Source organism: Coregonus clupeaformis, chromosome 15 (genome assembly GCF_020615455.1).
Source record: "Coregonus clupeaformis isolate EN_2021a chromosome 15, ASM2061545v1, whole genome shotgun sequence".
Taxonomy (NCBI): domain Eukaryota; kingdom Metazoa; phylum Chordata; class Actinopteri; order Salmoniformes; family Salmonidae; genus Coregonus; species Coregonus clupeaformis.
Genome location: NC_059206.1, coordinates 2,996,575 through 3,011,746, shown reverse-complemented (window position 1 = coordinate 3,011,746; position 15,172 = coordinate 2,996,575). Strand labels below are relative to the sequence as shown.

The following is a 15,172-nucleotide window of genomic DNA, read 5'->3' as shown; positions in this document are numbered from 1 at the left end:
GACGTTACAGACGTTTTCGAGGACCGATTTTCGGATGTCTCATGGTCTGACAAACACGATGTAGCTCGGCCATCTTTCACCCCAACTGCGGAAGGCCGCCATAGGCGGATGCGGTGAAATGCAAAGAAAACATATCTCTCGCTTAAACTAACCGATTTTGATGGGGATTTTTTAAATGTTACTTATTATGTCGACTCTGGGAGGTTTTAAGAGCACCACAACACATGAGAAATGAAGATATGGTCAATAAACGTCAATCATTTGCATTAATTCCTCTACTGTATCAATAGGAATTTACATAGATTAATGTAACATTAACACTCACCTTCAAGATAAGATTGGACCATATCAATAACCTCAGTCAGTATCGGTGATATTGTTGGAGAATGTGTCTGGCTGGTTCAAGGCCTTCTACGGCAGCAAATAACTCAGGTCAGACAAAATGTGAAGGGAAGTTTTAATACCTTTACAGTGTTCCTCTCCATACGTCATCAATTACTTTCTATACAGATGTTCATGTTTTGCAGCAGTATTTGGTTCAACATGGCCTAATTCCACTGGTATTTAACATTTCAGTTGACATCAAAGGGAACATCAGGGGAAACTCTAGTCCGTTGTTTTTTCTCTCAGTGCTCCTCAGGCCTTATCTGCACTACACATGCAAAAGTGACTCAGCTAGCTAACGTCCTATCAAAAATATGAACATCGATTCCATTTACGTAACGGTTCCAAAAAATAGTACTTTAAGCTTAAAAAAAAGCTTGATATAATTTCTATAGATTTGGACAAGACGGACAGTGAGAGTTGTCAGAGAACTCCCCACATATAACACACAACTGGAGAGACCACTTGTCTGTCAAACAAGACTCTGCACTCTGCCGATGGAGAGGAAGTTCAAAACGCCATTCTAGAATCGCAGGCTTACAGGAAGCTACGTCAAACTGCCACAGGCTATTTCCTCATTCTAAAATAGCGTTCACATCCTCAAATAACAGCTTACATCGAGAAACTTCTAAGTAGCACTTCACTGTCTCATGTCGTGCTGCTCTTCTCAAGCCTGGTATCCAGTTGTCAATCAAGTAACTTTAATATAATTCATCATTGTTTTACCATCTGGTCATTCTAAACATACAGTAAATACATTAAAAGAAGAGTAGAGAAAAGAAAGCAGTTTGTTGACAGAGTGTCTGTTGGAAACATTCATCAAGATGCTCCTTGGCTGGCTGACAGACAGATCCCAGCAAGAAGCCAAGAAGGCAGAGCAGGAAGAGATGAGAAGAGAAATTTCAGTTTCAGGAGAGTTAGTTATTTTTTTGGTTGTTGTTATTGTTATTTGTGTTAAGTGTTTGGCCTCGTGGGTTAAAGCAGCATTCGAGATGTTTCTCAGACTTAAAGCCACGTCACTGTTCCAGTTTCTCTGTCTGTCTGTCCCGGAACATAGGCCTACACCTCTGTCCTTCCAAGGCCTTCAGAGAGAGACTCTGTGGGAATGTCCTGCCATTGACGGCCTGTGTCTTTAGTTCAGTTGTTAGCCACGCCTGATTGGCTGTTTGTGTCCTCATCACAAGCCGTGTCTTATTGGCAGTTTGTGTCCTCACGTCCTGTCAGTTTGTCCAAGGTCCTCAGAGCTCCAGCCTCTTTCTCTGTGCAAAGACATCCAGGCTGTGTGTGTGTGTGTGCTTGCACGTACTGTGTTTCCATGTGCGAGACTAACTGTGTGTGCGTACAGGTGTGTGTGTGTGTTAGACAGTGTGTGTGATGTAAAAGATGAACTCCATGTCCATGGCTGTCTGTGGTACTCTGGCTGAGCCTCCGTGGATGATGGGGATCAGAGCGCTGTCTAGCTCGTTCATATAGCGCTGGGGTAGGAGCCTGCCTCCCGAACCAGCCTGGTACTCCACCTGACACACCACACACAGACACACACACACACACAAACCATTAACTTCAGTTAAAATCCTTAATATCCTTACAGTTTCATTTGACTCCAGTGGGTGTCGTTGCTATAATAGTAAACAAATCAATCAAATGTTTTCATAGCGCTGTTCACAGATACATTTGTCACCAAGTGACACCTTTTCATAACATTACAGTGTGTTAGTGCATTAGTAACCATGTCAGTGTGTGTGGAGACTCTGAGGGCGAGGGAGTTGATGCCGCTGGCTGAGAGGACCGAGAGGTGAGGGGTCAGAGCACTACAGCTGGCCACAGCCATCTCCTTCTGGAACACACTGCAGGACGGCAGCACCACAGATAGGGACACGTCTGGAGTCTTCAGCCAGTAGAACACCTGGAGGAAGAGACAGACAGACAGGTAGAGTCAGAAAGACAGAAAGATGGCGTAAGACAGGTACAGACAGACAGGTTTGAGTGACAATGTGTTTGTTTACAAGTGTGTGTTTCAGAGAGTTGTGACGCAGAAGGTGAACAGAACACCATGTCTGTAAGTATGACCTGTGTGTGTCCTACCTCAGTACACCTGATGGTGCGTCCGTCTGACTCAAACTCTGTGTCCTGCTGCATCCGCACACTGTGGACCCCTTCCAGAGGTTTCCTGTCCACACCACTGGTCACACTACAGGGACACACACACAGTAATGGATTGATCAATTATGCACCAGGGAGAAGATCACCAGTGTGTGTGTATAATAACCCTTACCCAGCGTTGACGGGGGCGCTCCAGTCAATCCAGCGGACGGTGACATTGTCCTGGAGCTCCCCTCCGTCAGCCTTGCCACAGGGGATGTGGAAGTCAGTCTGCCCCCTCAGGGCGGCACGCAGGGCCTCCATGGTCTCTGGGGGGATCTGCACCATCAGGCCGTCCTCCACGATACTCGACTTTGCGATGAAGCCTGACGAGGCCTTAAGAGCGCCGTTGAACACCACAAAGCTGGCCCCCGTCACTATAGAATAACACAATGATACACTGGTTAGAATAACAGAATATCATAGATAAAATCCCAGCAGATTTACCGATTTAGGTTGGAGTCTGGTTTGGTACTGATAAAAGAAAAGGACAGGACACAAGGGAAAAAATCAAGTATATTCTTTCATTTAATTACAAATAATATGTTTTAACAAACAGAAAGACAAGCAAGGACTACTTAATGTTTTAACTAGTCAAGACCACAACACCACAGGAAACACCTGCTTCATATCTGGGTCGTATTCATTATCCACCAAATGGAGAAAAAAACTGACTGAAACAGGGGTGGGCTACCTGTAGTTGTCCAATAAGAAATGTTCTTTATCGTTTTCTGTTGCAAAATGTTTTGCTACATTTTCTGAAACAAAACCAGTTTCTTCTGACCTCTAGTGGGCAATCTAGGTTGTTACTGACCTGTGCGTGTCTTGCCAGGCTGGCTGTTGGCCTGGGTCTGGTAGTTGCCCTCGTCGTTCTGGAAACAGACCAGGTGGGAGTCAGCCTCTGAGCTGAACCCGGCACCCACACTGATCACATGCTCGTTAGACGCATTCACAACCTTCAGCATCTAGAAAACACACACATATAGTTAGACAGTAATGCACACACAAAAACACATGCACACACACACCCCAGGGTTTAGAAAATTTGTCGGCGGACAAATGACAGGCAAGATTTACAATTACCGGACGCAAGATAAAATTACTGGACACATTTGCATTGGGTGCTTAACGGTGCTCAGAATGACAGACAGGTCCGGCCCACCTATTAGGCAGGAAGACCACTAGGGCGGCAGATTGACGAGGGTGGTATTTTCTGAGCTAAACTGACCAAGACGCACCTCCAACAACATATGTTGCCCCCTGATAAGCATTGCCCACTTTTCCAAAGACAGTCAGGGATGAAAAATATTTTGCTTGTCCAGTGTGCTGTTGGAGAGACGCAGCGCTGCACCAACACTGTCAAAGTCATCAAATATAAATCAAGGCAAGGCCATTTGGCATTCAAGAGGTGCCCAATCTGCCAGGGTACCAAGGCCATCTGCCAGGGCACCAAGGCCATTAACCAAAATAGCCAATTAAATGGATTTGAAAACCGAAAAACGTTATCTATTCTATTAAGAAAAACATGTGTATGTAAAATGTACATAAATAATTGGCCTACACGTAGACTATGCCTATTGGCTACAGCCTCATGTCCACACCGATGCTGACATGAGGGAGGCGCCAGGAAATGTGGCCAAACTTGAATGAGAATTACATATAGGCTAAACGCCAGTCATCTTGCACAAATATAATGTAGGATCATTAATAAACGTCTAAAGGCTTGATTCTTACATACTCGAGGCACTGTTGGTTCAGACCCGAGAGAAAGGCCAGTGCCTGTTGTGCACCGCAACATCACCCACCTGGCAATCTGAGTGGAGGCAGTCAGCATTTTGAAACTATTTATACATAAACTTAATTGTTTAAAACCTGGAGTTTTTTTGTTTCAAAGTAGCCTAGCCAAATTCCGACCATAGGAATGTTGAGGGAATTATTTTATAAACACTTCCTAATATGCCATTGAAAACAGTATTTCTCTCATGTTCTATTGGTTTTCAAAATCGACTTTCTCCAGCATCCAAAGACACAATCCTAGTCATATTAGCAACCCATGCTAGTTCATGCATCTTCCCTCTTTTTAAAGAATATTTTCATCTCTGTCCCATGAAAATGTTGCATTTGCAGTGTGCTTTTGAGAACTGTGTTTTCCCGCTAATTGCATTTTGGAACATTCGCGTGTATAACCTTCTGTCGTGTGCGCATTGCTGCGCTTATAATTTGAAGAAATTATTGTTTATCTACATTTTAAACTAAACATTCTGATCTGTTGCATCAGTCTCATTGTTTTTTACAAGAAAAAATAAATGTTCAGTGCTTGGATCTATCATCCCACAACTGTTCCAGACTCTGTTCCGAATATTTATTCTCGCACAGAACGACAAACTGACCAATAGAATAGGTAAACTTTTCTACTATGGGGGGATAGTAGATTGACATAGGCTAGTGATTTTGCTGTTCGTTACTCATCTTGTTAGCTGAGGAAAGTAAATGTGGACAGTTCTTCTAACATCTTCAATGTGCCCCTCGGAATTCGATAACAATGACGCGTGTCATTGCATCTCTGACCTGTCTATCTTCACTTGATCTTGGGAGCTGCGAGGCCTTTGAGAAGGACCCGATCACGTGACGTGCATTGGCTAATTAGAATTGAGATATCTGAGAGAGCCATGTGAGTGGCTCTCTCAGATGTAAAAGCACGTTCCACTCCAGCAGCAAAGAGCTGTTCAGGGGCAACTGTTGCGCTGTTTGACAGTGATATTCGCTCAAGCTTTCTCTGTATGCTGTGCAAGTGTGATAAATAAGATACATGACGACTAACGGAAATACACAAGCGGCAATTGTCTGGAGAATTTAATTTTTTAAAATCAGCTTTCCATTATTTTTGGGGGGCCAAAAGCCGGCAATTACCAGTTATTGGGAACCCTGACACACACACACACGTCGGTCTTACCTCAGTGAAGCTGCTCTTGGGAATGTCGATGTAGCTGTGGCCCATCTCCATGTGGATCCTCAGACCCTCCACAGCAGGTAGACTGTACTGGTAGTTCCTCAGGTCCTGTGGATGATCACAACACACACGTCACAGGTTTGTTTTGGGGACATTAATAGTATGTGGCCTACACTCCTTCTCACAGAGAAGATGAGTATTTATTAGACAGACCGAGAGAGAGACAGAGACAGAGAGAGAGAGAGGAGAGAGAGGAGAGAGAGGAGAGAGAGATAGAGAGAGAGAGAGAGAGAGAGATTAGTTCATGTGTTCTGAATGCAGCAAACGTAACTGCTGGACCACCCCAGACCACTACAGGCTACTCTCAGCAGAGAACAGCTGGCAGGGAACCTAACTACTGCGGTGTGTTCTCCCATAGGACACCTGATTTATCTCTGTGTGTCATTTCTGTCCCCTGTCTCTGAGGCTGGCCTCCTGTGGGAGAACACACTGCACAGCATACGGCTCAGTGATCATCACAGAGGATCAGGGAGATATGTCTTAACTCTGCTTTAAATCAGGGAGATATGTCTTAACTCTGCTTTAAATCAGGGAGATATGTCTTAACTCTGCTTTAAATCAGGGAGATATGTCTTATCTCTGCTTTAAATCAGGGAGATATGTCTTAACTCTGCTTTAAATCAGGGAGATATGTCTTAACTCTGCTTTAAATCAGGGAGATATGTCTTAACTCTGCTTTAAATCAGGGAGATATGTCTTAACTCTGCTTTAAATCAGGGAGATATGTCTTAACTCTGCTTTAAATCAGGGAGATATGTCTTAACTCTGCTTTAAATCAGGGAGATATGTCTTAACTCTGCTTTAAATCAGGGAGCTATGTCTTAACTCTGCTTTAAATCAGGGAGCTATGTCTTAACTCTGCTTTAAATCAGGGAGATATGTCTTAACTCTGCTTTAAATCAGGGCTGGAGACCTACGTTTACTACATAGCTTCGGTTTGATGTCAATGCTTTTTATCAAAGTTTTAGATTGATCAAATTGCATAAATAAATACTCTGAAATACTTGAGATTTACAATAAAAAACTCCAGCTATTCTTTATAACTGTGTGTGTGTATTTTCAGTACTTACAGCCAACAGGTTCATGATGGTGTGTCCTGTCTCTCTGAACACAGTTTCTCTGAAGCGGACGCTGACCAGCGTGCTGGGATACACTGCAAAAAAACACAAAGGTCATTAGATTCAGGCTCCACATCCATCTAAACAGTTATTATTATTATTTCACCATGTCATTACAGTAAGTTATGGTCACGTGTGTAAAGTGAAAGTAAAGGTGATCTCAATAGCCTATACTGCCCTACCAAGCAAAAAGACAGTAACTGCTAATTTGGTCAAAAATGAGTTAATGTCATTTTTGCTACATTAAATACATGCTTAATCATGTGGACAAGTATCCTGCCTCTATTGTATTGTGTTTTGCAGTAACTGCATAAGGTTACTGTGAAACCAAGGTAAATAAAAGCCATTTTTCTCTGTTCCACGCTATGAGCAGTTACTGCCTTTTTGCTTGGTAGGACAGTACAGTCTACAGCAGATATCTAGGACTTGGTCAAGTTCAAAAGTTTGAAATAGCTATATACAAATAAAAAAATTACTTTGAAAAGTCAAAGTGAATAGCCTTCTAAAATGAATTACCATGAACACTACATGACCAAAAGTATGTGGACACCTGCTTGTCGAACTTTGCATTCCAAAATCATGGGCATTAATATGGAGATGGTCCCCCTTTTCTGCTATAACAGCCTCCGCTCTTCTGGGAAGGCTTTCCACTAGATGTTGGAACATTGCTGTGGGGACTTGCTTCCATTCAGCCACAAGAGCATTAGTGAGATCGGGCACTGATGTTGGGCAATTCATCCCAAAGGTGTTCGATGTTGTTGACATCAGGGCTCTGTGCAGGCCAGTCAAGTTCTTCCACACCGATCTCGACAAACCATTTCTGTATGGACCTCGCTTTGTGCACAGGGGCATTGTCATGCTGAAACAGGAAAGGGCCTTCCCCAAACTGTTGCCACAAAGTTGAAAGCACAGAATCGTCTAGAATGTAATTGTATGCTGTAGCATTAAGATTTCCCTTCACTGGAACTAAGGAGCCTAGCCCGAACCATGAAAAACAGCCCCAGAACATTATTCCTCCCCCACCAAACTTTAGTGTTGGCACTATGCATTCGGACAGGTAGCGTTCTTCTGGCATCTGCTAAACCCAGATTCGTCCGTCAGACTGCCAGATGGTGAAGCATTATTCATCACTCCAGAGAACGCGTTTCCACTGCTTCAGAGTCCAATGGCGGAGAGCTTTACACCACTACAGCCGACACTTGGCGCATGGTGATCTTAGGCTTGTGTGCGGCTGCTCGGCCATGGAAACCCATTTCATGAAGCTCCCGACGAACAGTTCTTGTGCTGACGATTCTTCCAGAGGCAGTTTGGAACTCAGTAGTGAGTGTTGCAACCAAGGACAGACGATTTCTACACGCTACGGGCTTCAGCACTCGGCGGTCCCATTCTGTGAGCTTGTGTGGCCTACCACTTCGCGGCTGAGTCGTTGTTGCTACTAGACGTTTCCACTTGACAATAACAGCACTTACAGTTGACTAGGGAAGCTCTAGCAGGGCAGAAATTTGACGAACTGACTTGTTGGAAAGGTGGCATCCTATGACGGTGCCATGTTCAAAGACACTGAGCTCTTCAGTAAGGCCATTCTACTGCCAATGTTTGTCTATGGAGATTGCCTGGTTGTGTGCTCGATGTTAGACACCTGTCAGCAACAGGTGTGGCTGAAATAGCCAAATCCACTAATTTGAAGGGGTGTCCACATACCTTTGTATATATAGTGTACAATGAGGGTAAAAATAAATTAAGGACACCTTCCTAATATTTAATTGAACCCCCCCCCCCCTTTTGCCCTCAGAACAGATTCAACTTGTCTGGGCATGGACTCTACAAGGTGTTGAAAGCTTTCCACAGGGATGCTGGCCCATGTTGACTCAAATGCTTCCCACAGTTGTGTCAAGTTGGCTAGTTGTCCTTTGGGTGGTGGACCATTCTTGATACACACAGGAAACTGTTGACCGTGAAAAACCCAGCAGCGTTGCAGTCCTTGACACAAACCCGTGTGCCTGGCACCTACAACCATACCCCGTTCAAAGGCACATCAATCTTTTGTCTTGTCCATTCACCCTCTGAAAGTCACACATACACAATCCATGTCTCAATTAACTCAAGGCTTAAAAATCCTTCTTTAACCTGTCTCCTTCCCTTCATCTACACTGACTGAAGTGGATTTACCAAGTGACATCAATCATAGCTTTCACCTGGATTCACCTGGTCAGTCTATGTCATGGAAAGAGCAGATGTCCTTAATGTTTTGTACACTCAGTGTATTTATTACCACTGAATCTAGACTGGGCTAGTAACTGTTGGGGGCTCACCGCTGTGTTCTGCTCCCAGCCGTAGCAGCAGTCTGAGGGGGAACACCTTGGCCCAGGGTACCTCCAACCTCTGGATGAGCAGACCACAGAGGAAGGGCTGTGGGGGCAGACAGAGACCCTCCAGGGGCTGGAAGGTAGGGGAGTAGAACAGCACACCGCCGTGCTCCTTACTGCCCAGGAAACTACCTGTAAACGCCACGTTGCCCAGCTCCTCCACATACTTCCCTGGAGGAGAGGAGGGTGAGAGACATACTGGTCAGGGTGTGTGTGGCTCTGTCTGGTAGATGGAGAGGCGTGGCAGTGTGTGTGGTCCTACCTCTCTGTGCATCCTGGTAGATGGAGAGGTAGAGTGTGAACAGGTCTTTGGGCAGAGCCCTCTCCACAGGCAGACACTCCAGGATGAACACTATCTCCCTCTGTCCCACAGTCTGTAGACCACTGGAGCCCAAACACCAGCACTTCCTACTGCAGTCTACAGCACAGTAGACATACACACAGTGAGGACACACACATTGCCTGCAAAACACCTACGACCACAATCTGATAGGAATAACAGAGACACACATTCATTTTTAGAATGAGCCTAGGGGTGCATCTCAACTCTCTCCTTGTCACCTTTCTTTTAATAAGAACTGATCTACAAGAATTGGACAGGTGAAAGCTATCCCCCAGTAGGCATCGGCTAGGCTACATTACTTCACTTGTCCCGTCTTTAAAGTTCAGTGCAGATGAAGGAAACAAGACAAGGAGAGAAAGCCAGTTTACATTATATTGAGATGTACCCCAGGAAGAATAGAAGGGTAGAGATGGGTGTTCTACTCACAGGTGACCAGTTTGACGTTGACCAGCAGGTTGGCGTTGAGGACAAAGGTCAAAGGTCGCGGCCCTCCCTCCTCCAATAGGAGCAGGATCTGGCAGGGGGCGGGGCGCTCCTCCACCAATAGATCTCCTCCTCCTCCCTCCTCCTCTCCGGTGGTGATGAGTAGAGGTGGCAGGCCCTCCTCATCCTCTGGCAGCAGACTGGGGCTCCTCTCTACATAACCCCCCACCCCACACAGCAGGCTGTAGTCCCAAGGTCCTGACACTGGGGGGCGCACCACCTCCACCTCTGCTTGGGCCTCCGGGGCCGACACACCACCCTCCGACACCGCTGCAGAGCCAGGGGACACTCTGCTACCAGCCTGGAGGACACAGACGGATAAGAGATTGATGAATAGACGTATTAACTGACAGAAAGACAGATACATTTATGTGTCTAGGGCAGGGGTGTCAAACGTCCGGCCCGCGGGCCGGATCAGGCCCGCAAACGGGTTTAATCCGGCACGCAAGATGATTTCAAAAAAATAAAAATAAAAAAAATAAATAATAATAATTTTGTAAAGTATAAAAATGCGCTGCAATTTTTCAATAAAATAAACTGCTGTTCCAATTGCGTCCACTGGATGGCGCAATAGCAATTGTGTTAAGCAAGCAAACTGTTTATACCGGGGCAGAGCAAGTAGGTCAAGCACGTGCAGCCAATGAGCTACTTTGTTTTGCCCGCGATATTTATTACGGCTTCTACTTTTAACATTATGTGCTTTGGCACCCTCATTGCCCCAATATGTCTCTGTCAAAAAAGAGAAAAGTGGACGCAGAGTGCAGAGTGTTCCAAGAAAAATGGTCATCCTATTTATTCACGGAATTGAATGGGAAAGCTGTATGTTTGGTGTGTTCAGAGCATGTTGCAGTGCTGAAAGAATATAACCTTCGTCGCCACTATGTGAGTCTTCATGCCGACAAATATGACAACTTTCAAGGACAGCGGAGATGAGAGAAGGTGAATGAACTGTTGGCGGGTCTGAAGAAACAGCAGTCTGTGTTTACTCACGGCCGAGACATCAGTGACGCTGCAGTGAAAGCTAGCTACCTCATTGCTAATGAAATCGCAGTGGCTTCAAAACCATTTAGTGAGGGTGAATTTGTAAAAACATGCACGATGAAGGCAGCGGAGATTGTGTGCCCTGAAAAGCGGCAGGCTTTTGCAAATATCAGCCTGACAAGAAACACAGTTGCAGACAGGATTTCCGATCTTTCAGTGGATTTGGACAGCCAGTTGAAGCAAAAAGTAAAGTCATTTATTGCGTTTTCGGTTGCAATTGATGAAAGCACGGACATTACAGATGTTGCACAACTGGCCATTTTCATCCGCGGGAGTTGATGACACATTGACCGTCACCGAGGAGTTCGTGGAGTTGGTGCCGATGACAGATACAACGACAGCAGCTGATATTTTTACCGCATTTCGTCGGGCGCGCTGGACAGGGTCGGAGTGGACTGGTCCCGCGCTGTCAGCCTGGCTACAGATGGTGCGCCCTCAATGATCGGGGAAAAAAGCAGGCGTTGTGACAAAGTTCAGAGAGAAAGTGCAATCTGCAAATGGAGGACGTGATTTTTGACTTTTCACTGTATTTTGCACCAGGAGGCTTTGTGTTGCAAGTCATTAAAGATGGATAACGTCATGAAGGTGGTCATCCAAACTGTTAATTTCATCCGATCCAGAAGCCTGAATCACCGTCAGTTTGACAGCCTTCTCAGAGAGAAAGACCACATCTATGGCCTGCCATACCATACTGAGGTAAGATGGTTAAGCCGAGGTGCTGTGCTGAGGCGTTTCTTTGATTTACGAGAAGAAATTGAACAGTTCATGGAAGAAAAGGGCAAACCAGTGTTAGAATTTCATTCCGCAGAATGGATGCAGGACCTTGCATTTATGGTGGATGTTACAGAGCACCTGAATAACTTGAACAAACAGCTGCAAGGGCGCAACAAAGTTGTCACGCAGTATTATGACAGCATACGTTCTTTCAAGTTGAAGCTGTCATTGTGGGAGACGCAACTTGCCGGTGGTGATGCAGCTCACTTCCCCTGTCTGAAAAATGTGTGCGCGACCCAACATGTGGCAGACATGAAGCGGTTCAAAGATAAAATAACGGGACTGTTACGGGAGTTTGAGCAACGCTTTCAGATTTATGTTTATATGTTTTTATGTTGATGTGCTATTGATTTTAATTTATTTTATTTTATTTGTATATTTAACCTATTCTTGACTCTGTGGTTCTTGCACTTGTTTGGGGAACAGGATTTCATTATTCTATCTACATTTCTGCCTGAGAAATGACACCCTGATATAGTTCTGTGATCTGTGATATACTTCTGTGAATCACTGAGGCATTGTGTGTTTGTGTGTTCTTTGTCCTCAGAACTTTCAAATAACTTGAGGTGTTTTATGATTAATAGTGATGTTGTGCTTGTACTATTTTGGACACACTGTCCTCAGGCTCCAGCTTTATGTTGTATGTTGATCGTATTAAAACAAAGAAAACAATCTGAAGTTGTTGTTTTTAAGTTATATATACCATGATTTTTCCGGTCCGGCCCACTTGGGAATAGATTTTCCTCCATGTGGCCCCTGAGCTAAAATGAGTTTGACACCCCTGGTCTAGGGTCCATGTGTATGTGGTCTTTATGTGTGTGGGGTCTAACTGCATATGTGTGTCTCTCAGTGTGTGTGTGTGTGATTGTGTGTGTGTGTAAGTCATGCCTCTTACCGTAGGTGGGTCAGGTGTGACAGGGCTGGACTCCTGGGAGCCCCTCCTGCTGGTCACAGAGAGCCTGGTGGTGTCGGCCACCTCTCCATTGGGCAGTATGCCATCTGCAAACCACACACGCTTCTGCTCACGAGGACAACCTGACACATGCACCACACAGGGACAGGGACTTCTGTCACTTCCCCTTTCATTTCAACTGTTGTTTAGATTAGAGCGCAAAAATTAATATAAATGCGAAACAAATGGGAAAATAATACAAGAAATCCAAAATCAGCAAAATAAATGAATACGTTTTTGTTTAAATCTTTCATCATAGCCAAACTGTGGCTGAATAAGCTATTCTATGGAGAGCAACAGGATGTTTATCGCTTTTGGGACCACTGTTACACAACTAGCGACTACAATGGCCCATGTAGGGGTGCGTACGTACCGTCGCTGCCAGGGTTTTTGAGCACGGAGACAGGCACCATGACAGTGGGCGGGGGGGAGTTGAGGGTGCCTGCAGCCCGGGCCTGCTGCAGGGGGGGGATGGTGCTGCAGTACTCTGACGGGATGTTGGGGTTGGGGCTCGGACCTGTCGGACTCATCATACGCTCCAGCGCCTGGGCTAGAGGGGAGAGGGAGGGGGAAGGGGGGAAGAGAGGGGACGAGAGAGAGGTAGAGACAGGTAGGTAGAGGTAGACAGAGAGGAAAGAGCGTTAGCATACAAACATGGGACACGAACACAGACAGAGGTCAGGGGGCAAGACCGAGTACACAATTTGTATATGTACAGAGATCTGGACATGTTTGTAACTACACAGAGATGCATGTTCTGTGCTATAGCTAATAAACATTGTTGTATGGAATGTTTGGCATGTCATAGAAGCTATTCTTGAATATGGCCTCTGTAAAAGTAAATGGTGAACTGTAATAAAAACAACCGTTCCACCACCTCTCCTGGCCAGACACTCCAATATCCATACAGCAATCTACTGTGGACAGATGGAGGCCAAGCATCACATTGAGACAGCTATCCTTTTTACACTACTGAGCCAAACAGAGCTGAACCAAGCCAAGTTGTACTGGGCTGGCCTGGTTACGCATCCAGTTGCTGGAACCGTGCTGGAAAAGACTATGTCAGAGCCAGCACAGTAAGGTCCAGGTCGGTCCTATTGTGTGAATCAGGCAAGAGTGAGTTTGCAATGATGGAGAAAACAAGAGAATGGAGAGAGTGAGATATGGAGAGAGAGAGGGTGCAATATGGAGAGAGAGAGAGGGTGCGATATGGAGACAGAGAGAGGGGATGAGATATGGAGAGAGAGGGGGTGAGATATGGAGAGAGAGGGGGTGAGATATGGAGAGAGAGAGGGTGAGATATGGAGAGAGAGAGGGTGAGATATGGAGAGAGAGAGGGTGAGATATGGAGAGAGAGAGAGGGTGAGATATGGAGAGAGAGAGGGTGAGATATGGAGAGAGAGAGAGGGTGAGATATGGAGAGAGAGAGGGTGAGATATGGAGAGAGAGAGGGTGAGATATGGAGAGAGAGAGGGTGAGATATGGAGAGAGAGAGGGTGAGATATGGAGAGAGAGAGGGTGAGATATGGAGAGAGAGAGGGTGAGATATGGAGAGAGAGAGGGTGAGATATGGAGAGAGAGAGGGTGAGATATGGAGAGAGAGAGGGTGAGATATGGAGAGCGATAAAAAAAAATGATTTAAGGAAAGCGAACGATGACCTAATGGGGGGGGAGGGGAGAGAGAAGTGCTGACTGGGCTCTGGACTGCATTATATTGATGTAACGTCATATGATCTTTATCGACCTGGTTGGACTGGCCCAAGCTAACACAGTCTGTCAGGCTACCTGTACACACAAACGCACACAGGGACACACAGGTACACACACAGACGCACACAGGGACACACAGGTACACACACAGACGCACACAGGGACACACAGGTACACACACAGACGCACACAGGGACACACAGGTACACACACAGACGCACACAGGGACACACACAGACGCACACAGGGACACACAGGTACACACACAGACGCACACAGGGACACACAGGTACACACACAGACGCACAAACACTGGAACACCAAGTCACTAAACTGGAACACACACACGCACTGGAACACACACACACACTATAAAGAGCACTACTCACAACAACAGATCAATAGCACAACAAAGAGAGAGAAACAGAGGAGAGTTGAAGAGTTTCACCTTGATCTCAGACAGACAGAATGACACGGCATAACAAGCCCAGCAGTCAGTGTCCTTCATTAAGCTGGGAGCAGACTCAACATGCCCATACAGATAAACACAGATGCCTGAAATACATTCAGCGTGTGTGTTTATGTTTATGCGTGTGTGTATGTAAGCAGCATGCATGCTGTGTGTGTGTGTGCGTGACATCACGTAGCAGGTTTTCCACTTTGCGCACCACAACAACAAACAGAGAATGAGATGGTAACAGATAAACCAGTATGAGCTGCAGCACCAATCTTTTCCTTCTCTTTTACAAATTGAAAGTCCGTTCCCATCTTACCTTTTCCTCGTCTTCACTCCTCCAAACTCCCAGCTAAGACAGTGCCCTTGGTCACGCTAACCTACTTAGCCTTACT

The 15,172-nt window shown here is 45.6% G+C and overlaps 1 protein-coding gene across 3 annotated transcripts in view; it reads right to left on the bottom strand.

Annotated features, from left to right (window-relative positions):
- Nucleotides 1-445: 445 nt before the first annotated feature.
- Nucleotides 446-15,172, bottom strand: part of LOC121582135 (zinc finger FYVE domain-containing protein 16-like) — a 31,813-nt gene continuing 17,086 nt past the window's right edge. For 2 of the 3 annotated variants that reach the window (XM_041897736.2, XM_041897737.2), the window contains exons 5-16: nucleotides 12,987-13,163; nucleotides 12,557-12,696; nucleotides 9,790-10,147; nucleotides 9,283-9,438; nucleotides 8,967-9,191; nucleotides 6,607-6,689; nucleotides 5,480-5,584; nucleotides 3,341-3,491; nucleotides 2,660-2,903; nucleotides 2,470-2,575; nucleotides 2,114-2,290; nucleotides 446-1,901 (exon numbers count right to left, since the gene is read on the bottom strand). In XM_041897736.2, coding sequence (XP_041753670.2) covers nucleotides 1,743-1,901; nucleotides 2,114-2,290; nucleotides 2,470-2,575; nucleotides 2,660-2,903; nucleotides 3,341-3,491; nucleotides 5,480-5,584; nucleotides 6,607-6,689; nucleotides 8,967-9,191; nucleotides 9,283-9,438; nucleotides 9,790-10,147; nucleotides 12,557-12,696; nucleotides 12,987-13,163 — 2,081 coding nt within the window. In that variant the 3' untranslated portion in view covers nucleotides 446-1,742. The remainder of the gene's footprint in view (nucleotides 1,902-2,113; nucleotides 2,291-2,469; nucleotides 2,576-2,659; nucleotides 2,904-3,340; nucleotides 3,492-5,479; nucleotides 5,585-6,606; nucleotides 6,690-8,966; nucleotides 9,192-9,282; nucleotides 9,439-9,789; nucleotides 10,148-12,556; nucleotides 12,697-12,986; nucleotides 13,164-15,172) is intronic. The other variant, XM_041897738.2, reaches the window with a different exon arrangement.